Raw genomic sequence first — 13,399 nt, 5'->3', positions numbered from 1 at the left:
TACATGGTTGAATGCTCTCTCAACCGCAACTGGCTACAAGCGACCAGGCGGTGGCATGTCCTTTCGCCATACTAGTAGTATTCACATGGGACACTAGTAGTACATACTAGTACATACATGTAGCAGCCGCAACTACGTACAGTACAGCTGTACACCCCATAAAATGACCATATTGTACTCTTTTGGTTGTTTCGATTGCATTATTATATATTTATATATATATACGGCCACGATGGTTAGACACTGCGCGAGTACAATTCGTTCTTGACGGCGGCGCTGCGCTCCTCGAGTCGCTTGGAATTGGGCGGGTCGATCTTGATCGTGTAGTTGTATCGCCTGCGAAAGTCCTTCTTTTCTGTCAGGCTGCGTAGCGCAAAGTAGTACTTGGCATACACAGACCCAGAAATATACAAATCCCATTGGATATAGTGGAGAAAGAGGCGCTCGAGGCGGTTGATGCTGTGGAGGGGGAATTGCGGGTATACGTTTGAGATCTCCACGTTCCACGAACTCAGGTCCTGCCAGACCTACCACTGGTTTAGCCACTACCCCATCAACGCCATATATATATATATATATATATATTGTCAAGTCGATTCGAAATGGGAGTGGGGTGCGCTCTCACAATCGAAATGAGCAGTATAATATAATCCACAATATCGATTGACCAATCAAAACGCAGAACTTGAATCAAGTGACCAATCAAATCATCCACTCTTGGACCAATGCAACGCCGAATTAGTGTGTGATTTAAATTAGTGTGGTATTATTGAACCATCTATTTTAACATAGTACAAAAGTCAGTACAAACAATCGATCAATAGATTTGGCAAAGAATTAGCACAAAAGTCAGCCAAATGGTTTGGGTAAAAGGACAATATATATATATATATCATATACCTTGGACGCCAGCAGCAACCCACACAGCACAATGGGTTTCCAGCTCGACCCCAATAACGGAATCGACGCCCGCTCCATGAGCCGCTCAATGTAGATCAGACACACGATGGTGCATTCAGCACTCAACTGCGCACGATTGAACAGGTTTTTGCAGAACCGGAAGATCTCGTCCACAGACGGGATGTGCGTCTTGCAGCTGACCTTGTCCATCTTGTAGTACGTCAGTGGATGGAGCATCGGCAGCCGCACAAACTGGTACTTGTACTGCGGGGTGACAAAGTGTTCCTCGTCAAACACGCTTTCGCGACTCACGCCCAGGTTCGAGAGGACTGTCTGGCCGTTGAGCACCGTGGATGAGTCGAACGGGAACGGCTCATCTTCGACGGCCGCGGCGTGCGTGCTGCTGGCAGGCGCGCTGTTCGAGTGAAACAGACCTAGGAGAGATGAGAAAGGTAGGAGGAGGATGTGAAATGGATGGAGAGGAGGAGAGGGGGTATCTATGTACCATGGAAGCCGCCAGACAACGTGCCACCGCCACTTTTGGATTCGCGCATGCGCTTTTCGCAGCGCCGAATGTGTTGATACAGCACGACCGACACCCGGCGAAGGGAGTCGTCGTAGTTTGGTTTGGCCACGCTACTCGGAGGTGCCAGAGTCTCGCTAACGTCCACGCGGGCGTCGGGCGCCCGGTACTTGAGCCCGTTGGTGCGTAGCCGTGGCGTGCACACGGTGTGTGTGGGCTGGAAGTGTCGGGTCTCATCTACAGCGAGGGTCAATGCCTGCATGCTGAAGCATGCAACGAACCTTCCAAGTCGAACTGGACTCGCTTCGGTGGCGGCGACGGTGAGATGCTCGCGCCAAAGTTGGACGCTTCTCCGCCCATGGCTATTGTCCCAACGAAGCAATTATCCTGCTCGGTCACACGGGATACTCAACCTCTGGAAGCTAATACTTTGATTGACATGTCTATTACCTTATATATTCTCCTTCACAATTCGTATGGGCCATGGATTTTTAAAACATTTTCAAGATTCGAGGCTGCAAAGTTATGCATTGTCGAAGGTTTTCTCAATTGCCCACTTCAACTTGACCCTGCAAATTCATAATCAATCGTGTGGTTACAGTAGCTACAGCAGCTGCTACCAATTCCAATTTAACGGCACTACTAAAACTTGCGCTACAGTACTCACTCTGTCTCATACATGTGAACGTGACGTGGCGTCACCTGCACCACTTGACAAGGGAACTTGTACGATCACCCGAACCAAGCTCTCTCGTCTTGGCTAATTATGTCCAGAATGGTACAGTAGCTGTAGCACCCGTGTATCTACGGCTAGACCATGCCGACGCTAGCAAATTGCCCGTCTTATGTATGTACACTACAGTATAGGTGAACAGGCTGGCTGAACGAAATAGACCGCCTTGGGTTGTTTATCCTAACCATAACTCCTTGCAAACATACAGTATACCTCTCCACTTTCGTCATAAACTTGGCAGGAGATATCAAAATAGATACCATATCATGACTCGTGAAGTCCACGATTTTACAGTAATGTTAGTCTAAATTTAGCCCTGCAAACTTACGCGACTCGTCGGCCGCCGTGCATGACTTGGCGTGATGAGCTTCCTCTCGCGCTTTGAGAACAAAATCTCCACCGTGACCATGCACGGCACCCTCCGTCGCGCCGACGGCGTCGAAGAGGTCCGCAGTGGCCCCATGCGCAGAAAACCGCAACCGTCCGCCATGGTTGTGACCCAACCCGACAACAATCGCGACCACAACTCGGTCTCTGCCCGTTATGACGACGACGACGACCAACAAGACAGTTCGTACACCGTCGTCCAAGCCTCTGCAAAAGCCACCTCCCAGCATCCCCAGCAACTTGCCAAGCAACAACAACCTCCGCACGGGTCCTCCCCTCGACGCGGAAACCCCCAACCATTGCCACCTGCGTCGTTGTCGCCTAAACCGACCTACACGACACCTCTCAAGCCATCGAAGCCACCTCAAAACTCACCAGACGACGACGACCGAAAGGCCAGCATAAGTACCCACGATTATTCCAAGCTAAGTACCCACGAAGATCAGCTCGCGTTCAGCAAGAAGGCGCGGCCGGTCAGCTACGAGCCGTGCACGTTGTCCGAGTACCGACAGGAAAAGCACGACAAGTACTACGAACTGGGCAAACTGCAGCCAGATTTGAACGCGACGGAGCTGGTCGAAAAGCGAGCCAACCAGGAACGCGTCAAGGAGTTCTCCAAGAACTTGCGCCAGATCAACCAATCGATTCCCAAGAAGTCAGCAACGACCGTAGACGACAAAGCATCGCCAAAAACGATGTCCACGCGGGATAAAGCATTGGCATTTGCCAAGCAAAACGTGCCCAAGCCCAAAACTCGCAAGGTGCCGAGCCCCGTGAAGCAGCATGCTGCGCCGCGCAGGTCGTCTAAGGCCGCGCATGTGGATGAGACTGAAGAGGACGATGGAGGACGAGTTGCTGGAGAAGATGGGGCGTTCGTGAGCAACGTTATGACAGAGCTGCAGCAACTCCAGCTCAAACACCGAGCTGCGCGAGCTCAGATTGAAGCCCTCATGCGCGATGGCTAAGCAATGATGAATACGTGAAAAGATATATTAATATTCAAAACTAATTGTATTTTTTTAGAATTTTAGATTAATGTGTGTGTGTTAACCCCAGGCTTGAGATCGACTGTAGTTTAACACGAGCACGCCGTTCACTTGAAAGCACTGTGCACATGGACGTATGAATGCATTGGACATGACTAACTAGTAGATCGATGGACATCGTACCTCGAAGAGCTCATACATTCGTTGGTCAGGAGTGGGGGCGAAGGAGTTGTTGCAGTATACAAACTACATGCGTCAAACAACTTGTAAGTGGCGGCGGCAACCACGAGCTAAGGATGGACGTACCAACGCGTCGTCGTCTTTCAGGCGAAGTTGCTTTCGGAGAAAGATGTACACCTACAAGAGAACATCGTCAACACACGCTTTTGGCAGCGACATCCGCGTCTTTCGGACATGACTGAGGGGATCGATGCCGTTCACGGTGAACTTGCTGCGTTTCATGATGGGGGCTCCGCCCACGGCTGTGAACTGGATCGTTACTACATGGAGGTTGCTTGAAATACGCCGGCGAAGCATTACAATTAGTCTACCTTTCTCTGGTCCACTGGGACGTCCATTGCCAGCGGCCAGCCCTTCAGTACCGCCATCGTCGCTTGTTGCGTCGGCCATCTCGCACTTCTTTCGAGGTTGTGTTCATCCGGATAATGATCGAATGATCCGGAATTCGGACCAACATCGTTACTATTATCGGCGGCGATTGCTGGCGGCGGCGAAGATGGCGCTAAACTTTTGGCAATCGACGCATTAGTACGTCTCATCCTTGCTCCGTGTCTTGAGGAATGACATGGAGAGAGAACGAAGGTCGTCATTTGCGTGCATCTATCTAGCTTACACTGGATGAAGAACCTTCGCTTGGAGGACCTCAAGCGGATCAACCCGAAAGACACGTCACTATCCCTGGCAGAAGTCGACAGCATTCACCTCGCCATGATAGCGCGTACGTGTCCACATCGTAACTCTCTCTCTCTCTCCACGTCCTGTCCATGACGGACGCCATTTGTCGCCACCACTGTAGTCATCGAGGAGTTGGGTGCGCGCATTCACGTGAACCAAATCATCATTTGCACAGCGATCATCCTCTACAAGCGCTTCTACCTCACGTAAACCACCACCCCCCTCTCCATCTCCTCCCACGATTCCTACACTTATGGACGGCGTAGCCAAAGCTTTACCGACTTTGACCCGCGCCTCGTCGTGTGCACGGTGATGGTGTTGGCGACCAAGATCGAAGAGTTCCCCGTGCGTTTGCCAGAGATCACAAGTCCCCTGCATGAACTCACGACCAGTACATGCTTCTCGTCCTCTACCTCGATCCTCACGTACCCTCCCGTAGAAATACCCGAGGACAAGGACGCCATGTATGACTTTACCGAGAAAGATGTGATCGAATGCGAGTTTTACGTGATCGAAGCCACGCAGTACGACTTGGTCATCCACCATCCGTTTAGCACGCTGGTCAAGGTGTACGAGGAGGTCGAAGAGACGTTTCCTATGTACGACCACAGCTTCAAGACAGCATGGTTGTACTTCTGCCTCCTTCCATGTTGGGCGTCATGGAACTTCACGTAGGGACCTGTGTCTGTTTGCGTACCGCACACACATCGTTCTTCTGCGCCCGCCGTTCCTCGTTGCGCTTGCTGTCGTGTACCTCGCCCTCCAAGACGCATGCTACGACACGTCCGACTACCTCGACCGCGTCAACATCAAGAGCGAGCACATTCTTCAAGTTGTGGCGGAACTGCAGTCGACGTTTGTCGAGGTCCAGTCGCTCATGGCCGCGCAATCGGCGGCCCTCGCCAAGCTCGAACACATTGTGCCCGACCCGACCAAGGATTAACTGCAATGTGTGGATTTTGGAGAGAAAATTGCCAATTAATTAGTGAAAAATAAAAGAACTTTCTATAATTCCCCCTGGAAATGGGGCGGTGGACATGGCTTTTACTTGAGCTTTGTAACTATGGAGAATCACCCCTCCGTAGATCGGATCTATTTTTTGCCAGTTTTGATTTTGACCAGCAACGAGGAAAGGACATGCAACGGCGACCGTCGTCCAAGCAGCAGCATCCGCTCGATGGAGGAAGGAGCCACTGGGACCCAAGCACGCCCCTTCTAGACCCAACGACGGCATCCCATCATCCGCCTTACCACAGCGTCGTGGTCGACGTGGACAAGGTGCGGGCACCTTCCGGTGGTAGTATCAATGCCTGTCCTGCGGGAGGCGACGAACGATGGACCCATAGCACAAATCCGTTGCCCACGTTCACAGTAGAGGATGCGAAGAGCATGGAATGGGACTACGCGCACGTTGTCGTGCGTAGTTCCAGTCACTCGTCCATGTCTGGAAGTTGTGGAGGTGGCGGCTCCGAGTTTGAGCAGCTGGATGTCGAAGACAACGAGGAGCTTGGGGTGCTCCTCGATCCTTTTTACGACGTCACCACTGGTCGTCTCCGCCGTATGTTTCGACACTTTGCCCCCCATGGTACACACACAAGATTCCTTCCATGACCTCTGATCGCATGCTTGATTCTGTTAGGCGAAGAAAAGGTGTCGTACGACGCCTTTCACAAAGGACTGCTCGCGCTGGGGATTTCACCCCCGTCAGACATCCCTTTTGACGTGTTTGTTCAAAAGATCGACTTTGATCACGACGGGATGGTCAGCCTGGACGAGTTCATCCATGTGGTTCAAATGATCAAGCAAGCGCATCTGTTCAAGCCCGAGCACGTGGCGCAAGAGGACAAGTTTCCCACCTCCAAGAACAACATGATCACCACATCCTTCTCCTCGTCCTCCGACTTCTGCTTTCCCCTACCTCCGTCCTCCCCCGTCATCGTCCTCCCGTCGCCGCTGAGCGTCCCCGCGTCCCCCATGATCCTTCGCGTCGTGGACTACTCCCCCACGTCTATCCACACGGTCGCGCCCGTCACGAAGCTGCAGTCGTTTATGTTTTCTTCCAAACCACACTGGGCCAAAGTGCGCTGGGTGCACGTCGCCGGCTTCAAGCGCGTCGACGACGTCAACTTGCGCCGCCTCGCCATCAAGTACCAGCTCCATCCGCTGGCACTAGAAGACTGCTTGAACCATGACGACATGGTCCGGTGCAAGTACGAGCACTACGAGGACCACGCGTTTTTATGTGTGCCGGTGATCCGTCCATTGGACGGGCTAAAGAAGAAGGACATGGAGACGTACATCAACCGCCACCGGTACGACTTGTACGCCAAGGATCAAGGGCGTGCGATGTTGTCGAGGCAACTTCGCAACCAAAGCTACTGGAACACGACTGTCCGTCGGGGTTCACTCGGTGGGTTTGGCGATGAGCACCTAGCTCCGCAACGACCGACCAAAGTCGTCGACAAGGCCAGCAAGAAACGCCAGCTCGAGGAGACGCTGGACAATTTGAAACTGCTCATGCGCAAGCCCCAACAGCTGTGCATCTTTATCCACAAGCACGGGAACGTGATCAGCGTCCAAGAAGAGAGCGACGTCGACACGGTCGCGGGGTTCCAGCTGTGGCAGTCCGTGTTCAACAACCAGATGGGCAAGTCGTACTCCAAGATCCGCAACCATGACGCACACTTCCTTGTCATGTCCATGTTGAACGCTGTCGCAGACGAAATGCGCCCGCTCGTGCACGTCATGGAGGTGCAGCTCACGACATTGGGCAAACTGCTGCGCGTCGAACGCACGAAATTCAACCCCAAACGCCTCACCAAGACCAAAAAGTCTCTGCTCGCAATTGACAAAATCGTCAAACCATTGGTGGACCTCGTGGAAGGCCAACTCATGGACCAAGACGAGTTCAACAAGGTACCTACCTACAGTACCTCTTCGTGGTTTATGAAATATCTGGATTCTCGAGCTCTTGGTTGCAATGATATATATATATATAGTGGTGGGGTTTTGATATATATATATAGTGGTGGGGTTTTGATATATATATATATGGAAAGTGATGGATCTAGATGTACAACTAGTATATACTAATAATATATTTTGTTTACGATGATTTCTTTCTTTCAATACGACCACGTCACGTTAGCATGATAGTTTGTTGAGATAGCAATACTGTACTGTATCTATGGACATTGATTCATGAAGCGGTATATGTGTGTTTATGCATATTCCGTTGTATACGATGATTTATATATACATATATAGTAATTTTGAGATATATATGCACACTGAAGGATCGGTATTTGTGTGGTATTTATGATGTATATTTTCCAGGGCGAAGTGCGCAATTACCTCCGGGACGTCCGCGACCACTTGAAGCAAATGGCGGTCAGTTTGAAGGAGTCGCTCCAGACGCTGGCGGAACTCGTGGAAGAAGACAAGCAGATCCGAGCCAAGCACAAGGACGACGTATTGTACATCATGTCCATCTGCGCCACACTGTTCCTCCCGGGGACGTTCATGACGGGTCTCTACGGCATGAACTTTGACAACATGCCCGAGCTGCACACCGAGTACGGGTACTTTGTGTGGTGGGCAGTATTCCTCATGATCGTCACGACCTTGTTTACGTTTCTCCGGTTTGTAAAACAGTGGATTTAAGCATAATAATACCCCATAACAGTTAGAATAGCACATCTCACAACTTGCCACGTCACAGAGCCTTGTCCGCTATCCGGTTACCTCCGGATAATGCATTCGGTTCGATTGAAAGTGTACTTTTTCAATCCGATGGGGGGGTCGTTGGTTTGTTTTGTGTCGACAACATGGCGCATGAGCATTTATTTGAGTGTCATCGTACCTTGTCAACGAGTTTGACTCACATAGTGTGCGTATCCGGATATACAACAATTTCTTCGATTCTGAATTACCTGTAAAATCGAAGCCAAGCTCAAGGTCCTCTGCAAGTTCGCAAGAAAGCGATTGATATAAAGTCGTTCGTGCGACCGATGCTGGATCTCGTACTAGGGCAACTCATGGACCAAGTCGAGTACAACTAAGTGCAAACTACACTACTACTACATACATATGTCGTAGTAGTACAATTAATAGTACACCATTTTAAGTTCAGGCTATTTCCGGTATATTTCGTCCGACGCACAACTGATTTCACGCAACATTCGATATATTTCGTCCAGACCGTACTTCGTCTCATTATATTTCGACTAATGTCTGGTATATGTCACCCCCCCAGTTGGTAGTTGTTCAATATGTATTTCAAATGATGTTCCATCGATTTTGATAAATCGACACAGTAATCGACGGAACGAAGTAGCCAATGAAATTTTCGAAAAAGACCTTTCGACCAATCAAATTGCAGGCGGATCGGGTGCATTTGCAAGCTTCTCCATTTTACAAAGAGTTCAACGTTGTATTATCGGACAGGGGTCCCAGTGAGTATATTAACTGTAAGTTCAAGTACGATTTCAGGTGTATTTGACGTTCGTTCGTCGAATCTACCGAAAATACCAAATTTAGCTCGAAAGTAAAATATCTATGACAAGTATCCACCACCTGCGATTTACTATGTAGTAGTTCGAAGTATAATACTTCGTACTTGGTTTGCTTCGAAAATCGAAATCGATGGAACATCATTTGAAATACATATTGAACAACTACCAACTGGGGGGTGACATATACCAGACATTAGTCGAAACATAATGCACCTTGTACGGTCATTAGTCGAAACATAATGCACCTTGTACGGTCTGGACGAAATATATCGAATGTTCGGCGAACATAACGCACATGGCGTGAATCAGTTGTGCGTCGGACGAAATATACCGGAAATAGCCTGAACTTACACGAAAAATGGTATTACTACGTAGTAGTATGTTTGTTTTTGGTCTACTACCGGTAGTTAGTTACTAGTACGTACTACTTCAGTACCGAAGTACTAAGGTACTGTACTGGCCTAACAACACTAGTCACCCAGGGCAAAGTTCGCAATCACTTGCGAGATGTACGCGACCACTTGAAGCAAATGACCAGCGACATCAAAGACCACCACACAAGGACGGTGTGCTGTCCATCTGCGCCGCCCTATTCCTTCCAGGGACGTTCATGACGGGACTCTACGGCATGAACTTTGACAACATGCCCGAGCTGCACACCTAGAGCGGGTACTTTGTGTGGTGGATCGCCCTCGTTGCCATCTGCGGCGGCATGTTCTCGTACTTGAAGTTGTACAAACACTGGATATCACAACGTCGTTCAAGTTGAAGTTTCCCCCCGCCTATTGTTTGGCTTGTATTTTGTCGATGTGAGGAATGGACGGATAGGTTCAAGGCTACGTTGCCCCACTGACTACTCCACTGTGTGCATTGCAGTTTTCACAATGGAAGACGTCACATAGGTACTGAAACGAAGACACTACCATTCTCTACAGTGCAATTTGCAGTGTAAAACTTGGTGAATATTATTCGTGAACTATTTTGCATAGTTTTACGACATGGGGCAGCCTACTGCACTTAGCAGTAGTCCTGTATCGTGTCCAATGCGTCCAACATCCACAAGGAAGTTCGCGGACGATGGATGCACCAAGGCCAGGCCCGGTACGAAGGCGGTTCGATGGCGTCACTGAGCGCCGCAGAAGGGAGAAGCCATCCATGACGCGGCAATCACCAAGGAATGATCCATTTGTCCACGGACGCATGTAAGACGTCCGCGGGAACATGCTTGGCAGCTTCCCGGTCTTCGGCGGCTTGGAAGATGGCGGCTCCGATGGTAGCGTTGAGGAGGACGCCGATCAAAGTGACGAGTGGCAGTGGCATATCTTGATGCGTGGGAAAGAAAATTTGAAAGTGGGCAAGTCTTTGCTGTTGCAGCTGGTGAATGGAATTCTTGCACACTCGCTCTTTAGCTTCAACTTGCCCTTCAACAAAACTTGTCTTGGCCAATCCGTGAATTTACAGTCTGCTTTCATTTTAGCCAATCAAAACGCTGATTGGTATCTCGAGGAACAGCAACTTTCAGCGAAATTCTATGATACAAACACATCAAGTGTTCTACCTCAAAAGTCGTGACCATAAAGCCCAAACAAAACATTTCATTTGAAATATAGTCCAATCATTCAAAAAATGGTGGCGTTTTATATTGGAGATTCGTCCTCGTTCTCGACCTAACTAACGTTTGTCATGGCCAAAACTTGACCAAAAATTACCTTGGATATTTCCAGCCTGGCACGAGCGGTCGCGTGACTTTGTTTAGCTCGTCACGGAGGTCAGATCGATGGACATCACCGCTGGCTGGGTGGGCGAATGACGTTCTAGCGTCGTGGATGGGTCGAGAGCTGATCATGTTGTCGTCGGTCTTGGCCTTCGAGGGTACATCCGTGTCATACCATGACTCCTAGTTGCCGTCCATGGGTCTGTCTATATCATTAGAATGTTGTGGACGCAATTCAAATACTAAACGTTTCCGCATTGGCCTACAAATTCCAAGTCAGATTTAAATATTGTAAATGAATCACGCCAATGCATATCCACATTGTCACAGATGCGGTACAGTCGACAGCTCCAACGGCATCGACACCAACAACAGGGCATATGACGCTAAGTAGATGTAGTTCCACACAAATCACTTGTACGGATGCAGTGGCCGACGAGGTTTCTACCACCGGTGCGTGCCGAATGGCCTCACGCGCACCGTGGATCCACGCCGCGCCTCCATGACCAACCTAACCACGATGCGCCGCATGTTGTCCGCGTCAAAATCATACTCGACGACTGCATCGTCGCCCCCGTCATCAACGTCCCGCAGGACCTGCATAGTCTCTGAACGTGTTTCCCAAGCATTTACTCGTCCATATTATGACGGCGCTCGGATTGGTCCTCGAGAAGGATGCGTTTGCAATCGTCATGCCGTCGCATCGCATTTGCTGGTTGACGTCCACGGGCAACATCTTTATCATGTACCACGCGCTCCACGACCTCTTGGCTTCCTTACCACTACGGTGCATATAGGTATGACTTCCTTGCATCTACTATTGCCGTGGCTGCTCGTTTTTGTCAGCGGCCGCTACAATAGAGACATTTAGCAAACCTGTAATTTGATCAAATTCCCGAAATTAACTACGTTCGAATTCACTTCGGGAATTTGATTCCGATATTTGAAGTTACACCTTTAGCAATCACGGAATTTGAAATTTCGATGCCAAAACCATTTCTAACAAATTAAACCCCGTTCATTGGCTTCGTAAGAGTAAGAGTTGACGATTAACCAGTCGTAACGATGCGTCCGCGTGCCGCTCTCCTTGCTGCATGAGACCAAGTACCCAAGATCAACTACCGCAGTGCCCGTGAGCATGTTGGCGTGATGCTCACGGGCACTGCGGTAGTTGATCTTGGGTACTTGGTCACTAAGGCCACTTGCAACCAACTTCCATCGCTGCAGCAGCTCGCCGTGGTCTGCTGCGAATGGTTCGATTCGTGTCACCTCACGCAGGAGGGCAACCTCCAGGTCTTCCCTCCATGCAACGTACTTGGCTGGTGGTCGAGGTTGTGGGTCAACCATTGGAGTGACTTCGAGGTAAATGTATGAACAGTTCATCTATTACGTCCAGCAAGCACAATCCACCACCCATTACATTTTGATGTATTTTGATTGGCTTAGACATTTCGGTAATTTGACGCTCAAATATACGGAATGGTCATGCGATTTCGTATATTTGAGCCAAATTCCGCTTGATTTCGGTAATTTCAAATTACGGGTTTGCTAAATGTCTCTAATATCGCATCCTTCCAACGGAGTACAGTAACTCTGTACGTACATATCGACATGTATCAAGCTCTCTCAAGCAAGGCCCACAAACGTTCACATTGACGTGCTGTCGTTGTACTTACTATATACTATTTATTAATAGTACAAATTACCTCCACGTTTCACCTCAAGTTTTGCTGCAAAATCATTTTTATTACGAGGATTTATTTAAATTTGTCCTAAATCAGACTGATGATCTTTGTATAACGTTAGTGTGAACTGCCTCTTGTGAACAAGCAAGTGGTCAAGCCAATTAGCCCAAACTTCTTCCATGAGCATTTCTCGATATAGAGGACGAGGACTGTCACCATGGTTATGGCAGGGATGAGCGAATGAATATAAACAGCATTCAGTAGCATTTGATTGTATTATTTCTGGGGGGGTGTATATGAGCTACGAACGACATGCCGTCGATTTCACGGTGTGCTCGGGGGGGCTAGATCCATTTTTTGATGACTTTGAGGTAAAACATGAGCGTGATGACGATCACACAGAGCACGACCCACCACACGTAGTACCCGTATTCCAACTTGAGCTCGGGGATGTTTTCAAAGTTCATGCCGTAGATCCCCGTCATAAACGTCCCTGGAAGGAAGCACGCGGCGACCACCGACATGGCGTACATCACGTCAGTCTGGTGCTGCGCGCGGAGCTGCTTGTCTTCCTCCACCAACGCCGCCAGCGTTTGGTGGTGGTCGCGGATGTCCACTGCCATTTGTTTGAGGTGGTCCATCACGTCCCGCAGGTAGTTTTTCACTTCGCCCTGCACACAAACACATATCCGTTTGTGTATACAGGATCTGGTACAGTGAAACCACAAAATCATGTCGGTCGTTCTCAGCCATCCATTCAAATCTTCGCCCAAGTAAACAAGTTCAAACATATCCTTGGGTTTAAATTTAAAAAATCAATTCAAAGTACTAGTATAAGAAAATCAAGTCAAAGAAATTATAATCGTATTTTCTTGAGATATTATTTTTATTATATATAAACATTTGATTTAGTTTTTAAAACACACCGCCACCACCACAACCAACCAACCACCACCCATTCAAAGATCGTACACACGACAACAAAGAAGGTACGTACGTGGCTGAATTCGTCCTGGTCGAGCAATTGGTCTTGCACCAAGTC

At 49.1% G+C, this 13,399-nt stretch overlaps 8 protein-coding genes across 13 annotated transcripts in view; 3 read left to right on the top strand and 5 right to left on the bottom strand.

Moving 5' to 3' along the window:
* Positions 1-177: 177 nt before the first annotated feature.
* Positions 178-1,797, bottom strand: H257_11005 (hypothetical protein). Its single transcript, XM_009837781.1, has 4 exons — positions 1,705-1,797; positions 1,406-1,660; positions 901-1,334; positions 178-527 (listed from the first exon to the last, which is right to left on the bottom strand). The coding sequence occupies exons 1-4, from the start codon at positions 1,781-1,783 to the stop codon at positions 237-239; spliced, it is 1,059 nt and encodes a 352-aa protein (XP_009836083.1). The 5' UTR covers positions 1,784-1,797; the 3' UTR covers positions 178-236.
* A 672-nt stretch (positions 1,798-2,469) lies between these two features.
* H257_11004 (hypothetical protein) lies at positions 2,470-3,568 on the top strand. Its single transcript, XM_009837780.1, has one exon. The coding sequence runs from the start codon at positions 2,519-2,521 to the stop codon at positions 3,506-3,508; it is 990 nt and encodes a 329-aa protein (XP_009836082.1). The 5' UTR covers positions 2,470-2,518; the 3' UTR covers positions 3,509-3,568.
* Positions 3,545-4,186, bottom strand: H257_11003 (hypothetical protein). The gene is made up of 5 exons (XM_009837779.1): positions 4,081-4,186; positions 3,944-4,029; positions 3,836-3,886; positions 3,713-3,775; positions 3,545-3,649 (listed from the first exon to the last, which is right to left on the bottom strand). Exons 1-5 carry the CDS (start codon positions 4,157-4,159, stop codon positions 3,590-3,592), a joined length of 339 nt encoding a protein of 112 aa, XP_009836081.1. The 5' UTR covers positions 4,160-4,186; the 3' UTR covers positions 3,545-3,589.
* Positions 4,187-4,240: 54 nt separating this feature from the next.
* H257_11002 (hypothetical protein) lies at positions 4,241-5,455 on the top strand. 6 transcript variants are annotated; one of them, XM_009837775.1, is made up of 6 exons: positions 4,241-4,297; positions 4,378-4,487; positions 4,566-4,650; positions 4,711-4,835; positions 4,884-5,070; positions 5,120-5,455. In XM_009837775.1, the coding sequence occupies exons 1-6, from the start codon at positions 4,266-4,268 to the stop codon at positions 5,385-5,387; spliced, it is 807 nt and encodes a 268-aa protein (XP_009836077.1). In that variant the 5' UTR covers positions 4,241-4,265; the 3' UTR covers positions 5,388-5,455. The 6 variants fall into 6 exon arrangements, with proteins under 6 accessions (XP_009836077.1, XP_009836078.1, XP_009836080.1 ...); XM_009837776.1 differs by having other exon boundaries at positions 4,352-4,487; positions 5,120-5,443; XM_009837778.1 differs by having other exon boundaries at positions 4,884-5,446.
* A 103-nt stretch (positions 5,456-5,558) lies between these two features.
* H257_11001 (hypothetical protein) lies at positions 5,559-8,141 on the top strand. The gene is made up of 3 exons (XM_009837772.1): positions 5,559-6,029; positions 6,084-7,360; positions 7,781-8,141. The coding sequence occupies exons 1-3, from the start codon at positions 5,582-5,584 to the stop codon at positions 8,105-8,107; spliced, it is 2,052 nt and encodes a 683-aa protein (XP_009836074.1). The 5' UTR covers positions 5,559-5,581; the 3' UTR covers positions 8,108-8,141.
* A 1,834-nt stretch (positions 8,142-9,975) lies between these two features.
* H257_11000 (hypothetical protein) lies at positions 9,976-10,278 on the bottom strand (the record flags this gene model as incomplete). The annotated part of the gene is made up of 2 exons (XM_009837771.1): positions 9,976-10,084; positions 10,130-10,278. 2 exons carry the CDS (start codon positions 10,276-10,278, stop codon positions 9,976-9,978), a joined length of 258 nt encoding a protein of 85 aa, XP_009836073.1.
* Positions 10,279-10,663: 385 nt separating this feature from the next.
* On the bottom strand, positions 10,664-12,019 carry H257_10999 (hypothetical protein; the record flags this gene model as incomplete). The annotated part of the gene is made up of 4 exons (XM_009837770.1): positions 10,664-10,855; positions 11,153-11,269; positions 11,322-11,454; positions 11,727-12,019. 4 exons carry the CDS (start codon positions 12,017-12,019, stop codon positions 10,664-10,666), a joined length of 735 nt encoding a protein of 244 aa, XP_009836072.1.
* Positions 12,020-12,613: 594 nt separating this feature from the next.
* Positions 12,614-13,399, bottom strand: part of H257_10998 (hypothetical protein) — a 4,220-nt gene continuing 3,434 nt past the window's right edge. The window contains exon 4 of the mRNA XM_009837769.1: positions 12,614-13,028. Within this exon, the coding sequence (XP_009836071.1) occupies positions 12,702-13,028 (327 nt within the window). The 3' untranslated portion in view covers positions 12,614-12,701. The remainder of the gene's footprint in view (positions 13,029-13,399) is intronic.

Source organism: Aphanomyces astaci, assembly GCF_000520075.1.
Source record: "Aphanomyces astaci strain APO3 unplaced genomic scaffold supercont1.31, whole genome shotgun sequence".
NCBI classification, from domain to species: Eukaryota; Oomycota; class Saprolegniomycetes; order Saprolegniales; family Verrucalvaceae; genus Aphanomyces; species Aphanomyces astaci.
Note: the sequence above shows the minus strand (reverse complement) of the source record. Positions and strands in the feature narration are given on the sequence as shown.

Excerpts from the sequence above, each read along its gene's own strand:
- H257_11002 (XM_009837773.1), top strand. The coding sequence starts at position 4,266 with ATGGCGCTAAACTTTTGGCAATCGACGCATTA. Across the intron at positions 4,298-4,377 it reads TTTTGGCAATCGACGCATTA|CTTACACTGGATGAAGAACC; the intron begins GTACGTCTCATC and ends GCATCTATCTAG. Across the intron at positions 5,071-5,119 it reads CACAGCTTCAAGACAGCATG|GGACCTGTGTCTGTTTGCGT; the intron begins GTTGTACTTCTG and ends AACTTCACGTAG.
- H257_11003 (XM_009837779.1), bottom strand. The coding sequence starts at position 4,159 with ATGGCCGACGCAACAAGCGACGATGGCGGTACTGAAGGGCTGGCCGCT. Across the intron at positions 3,887-3,943 it reads GCATCGATCCCCTCAGTCAT|GTGTACATCTTTCTCCGAAA; the intron begins GTCCGAAAGACG and ends GTTCTCTTGTAG. Across the intron at positions 3,650-3,712 it reads GAATGTATGAGCTCTTCGAG|TGCTTTCAAGTGAACGGCGT; the intron begins GTACGATGTCCA and ends CCATGTGCACAG.
- H257_11001 (XM_009837772.1), top strand. The coding sequence starts at position 5,582 with ATGCAACGGCGACCGTCGTCCAAGCAGCAGCATCCGCTCGATGGAGGA. Across the intron at positions 6,030-6,083 it reads TCGACACTTTGCCCCCCATG|GCGAAGAAAAGGTGTCGTAC; the intron begins GTACACACACAA and ends TGATTCTGTTAG. Across the intron at positions 7,361-7,780 it reads ACCAAGACGAGTTCAACAAG|GGCGAAGTGCGCAATTACCT; the intron begins GTACCTACCTAC and ends TATATTTTCCAG.
- H257_11005 (XM_009837781.1), bottom strand. The coding sequence starts at position 1,783 with ATGGGCGGAGAAGCGTCCAACTTTGGCGCGAGCATCTCACCGTCGCCG. Across the intron at positions 1,661-1,704 it reads AGTCCAGTTCGACTTGGAAG|ATGAGACCCGACACTTCCAG; the intron begins GTTCGTTGCATG and ends CCCTCGCTGTAG. Across the intron at positions 1,335-1,405 it reads GTTGTCTGGCGGCTTCCATG|GTCTGTTTCACTCGAACAGC; the intron begins GTACATAGATAC and ends CATCTCTCCTAG.
- H257_11004 (XM_009837780.1), top strand. The coding sequence starts at position 2,519 with ATGAGCTTCCTCTCGCGCTTTGAGAACAAAATCTCCACCGTGACCATG.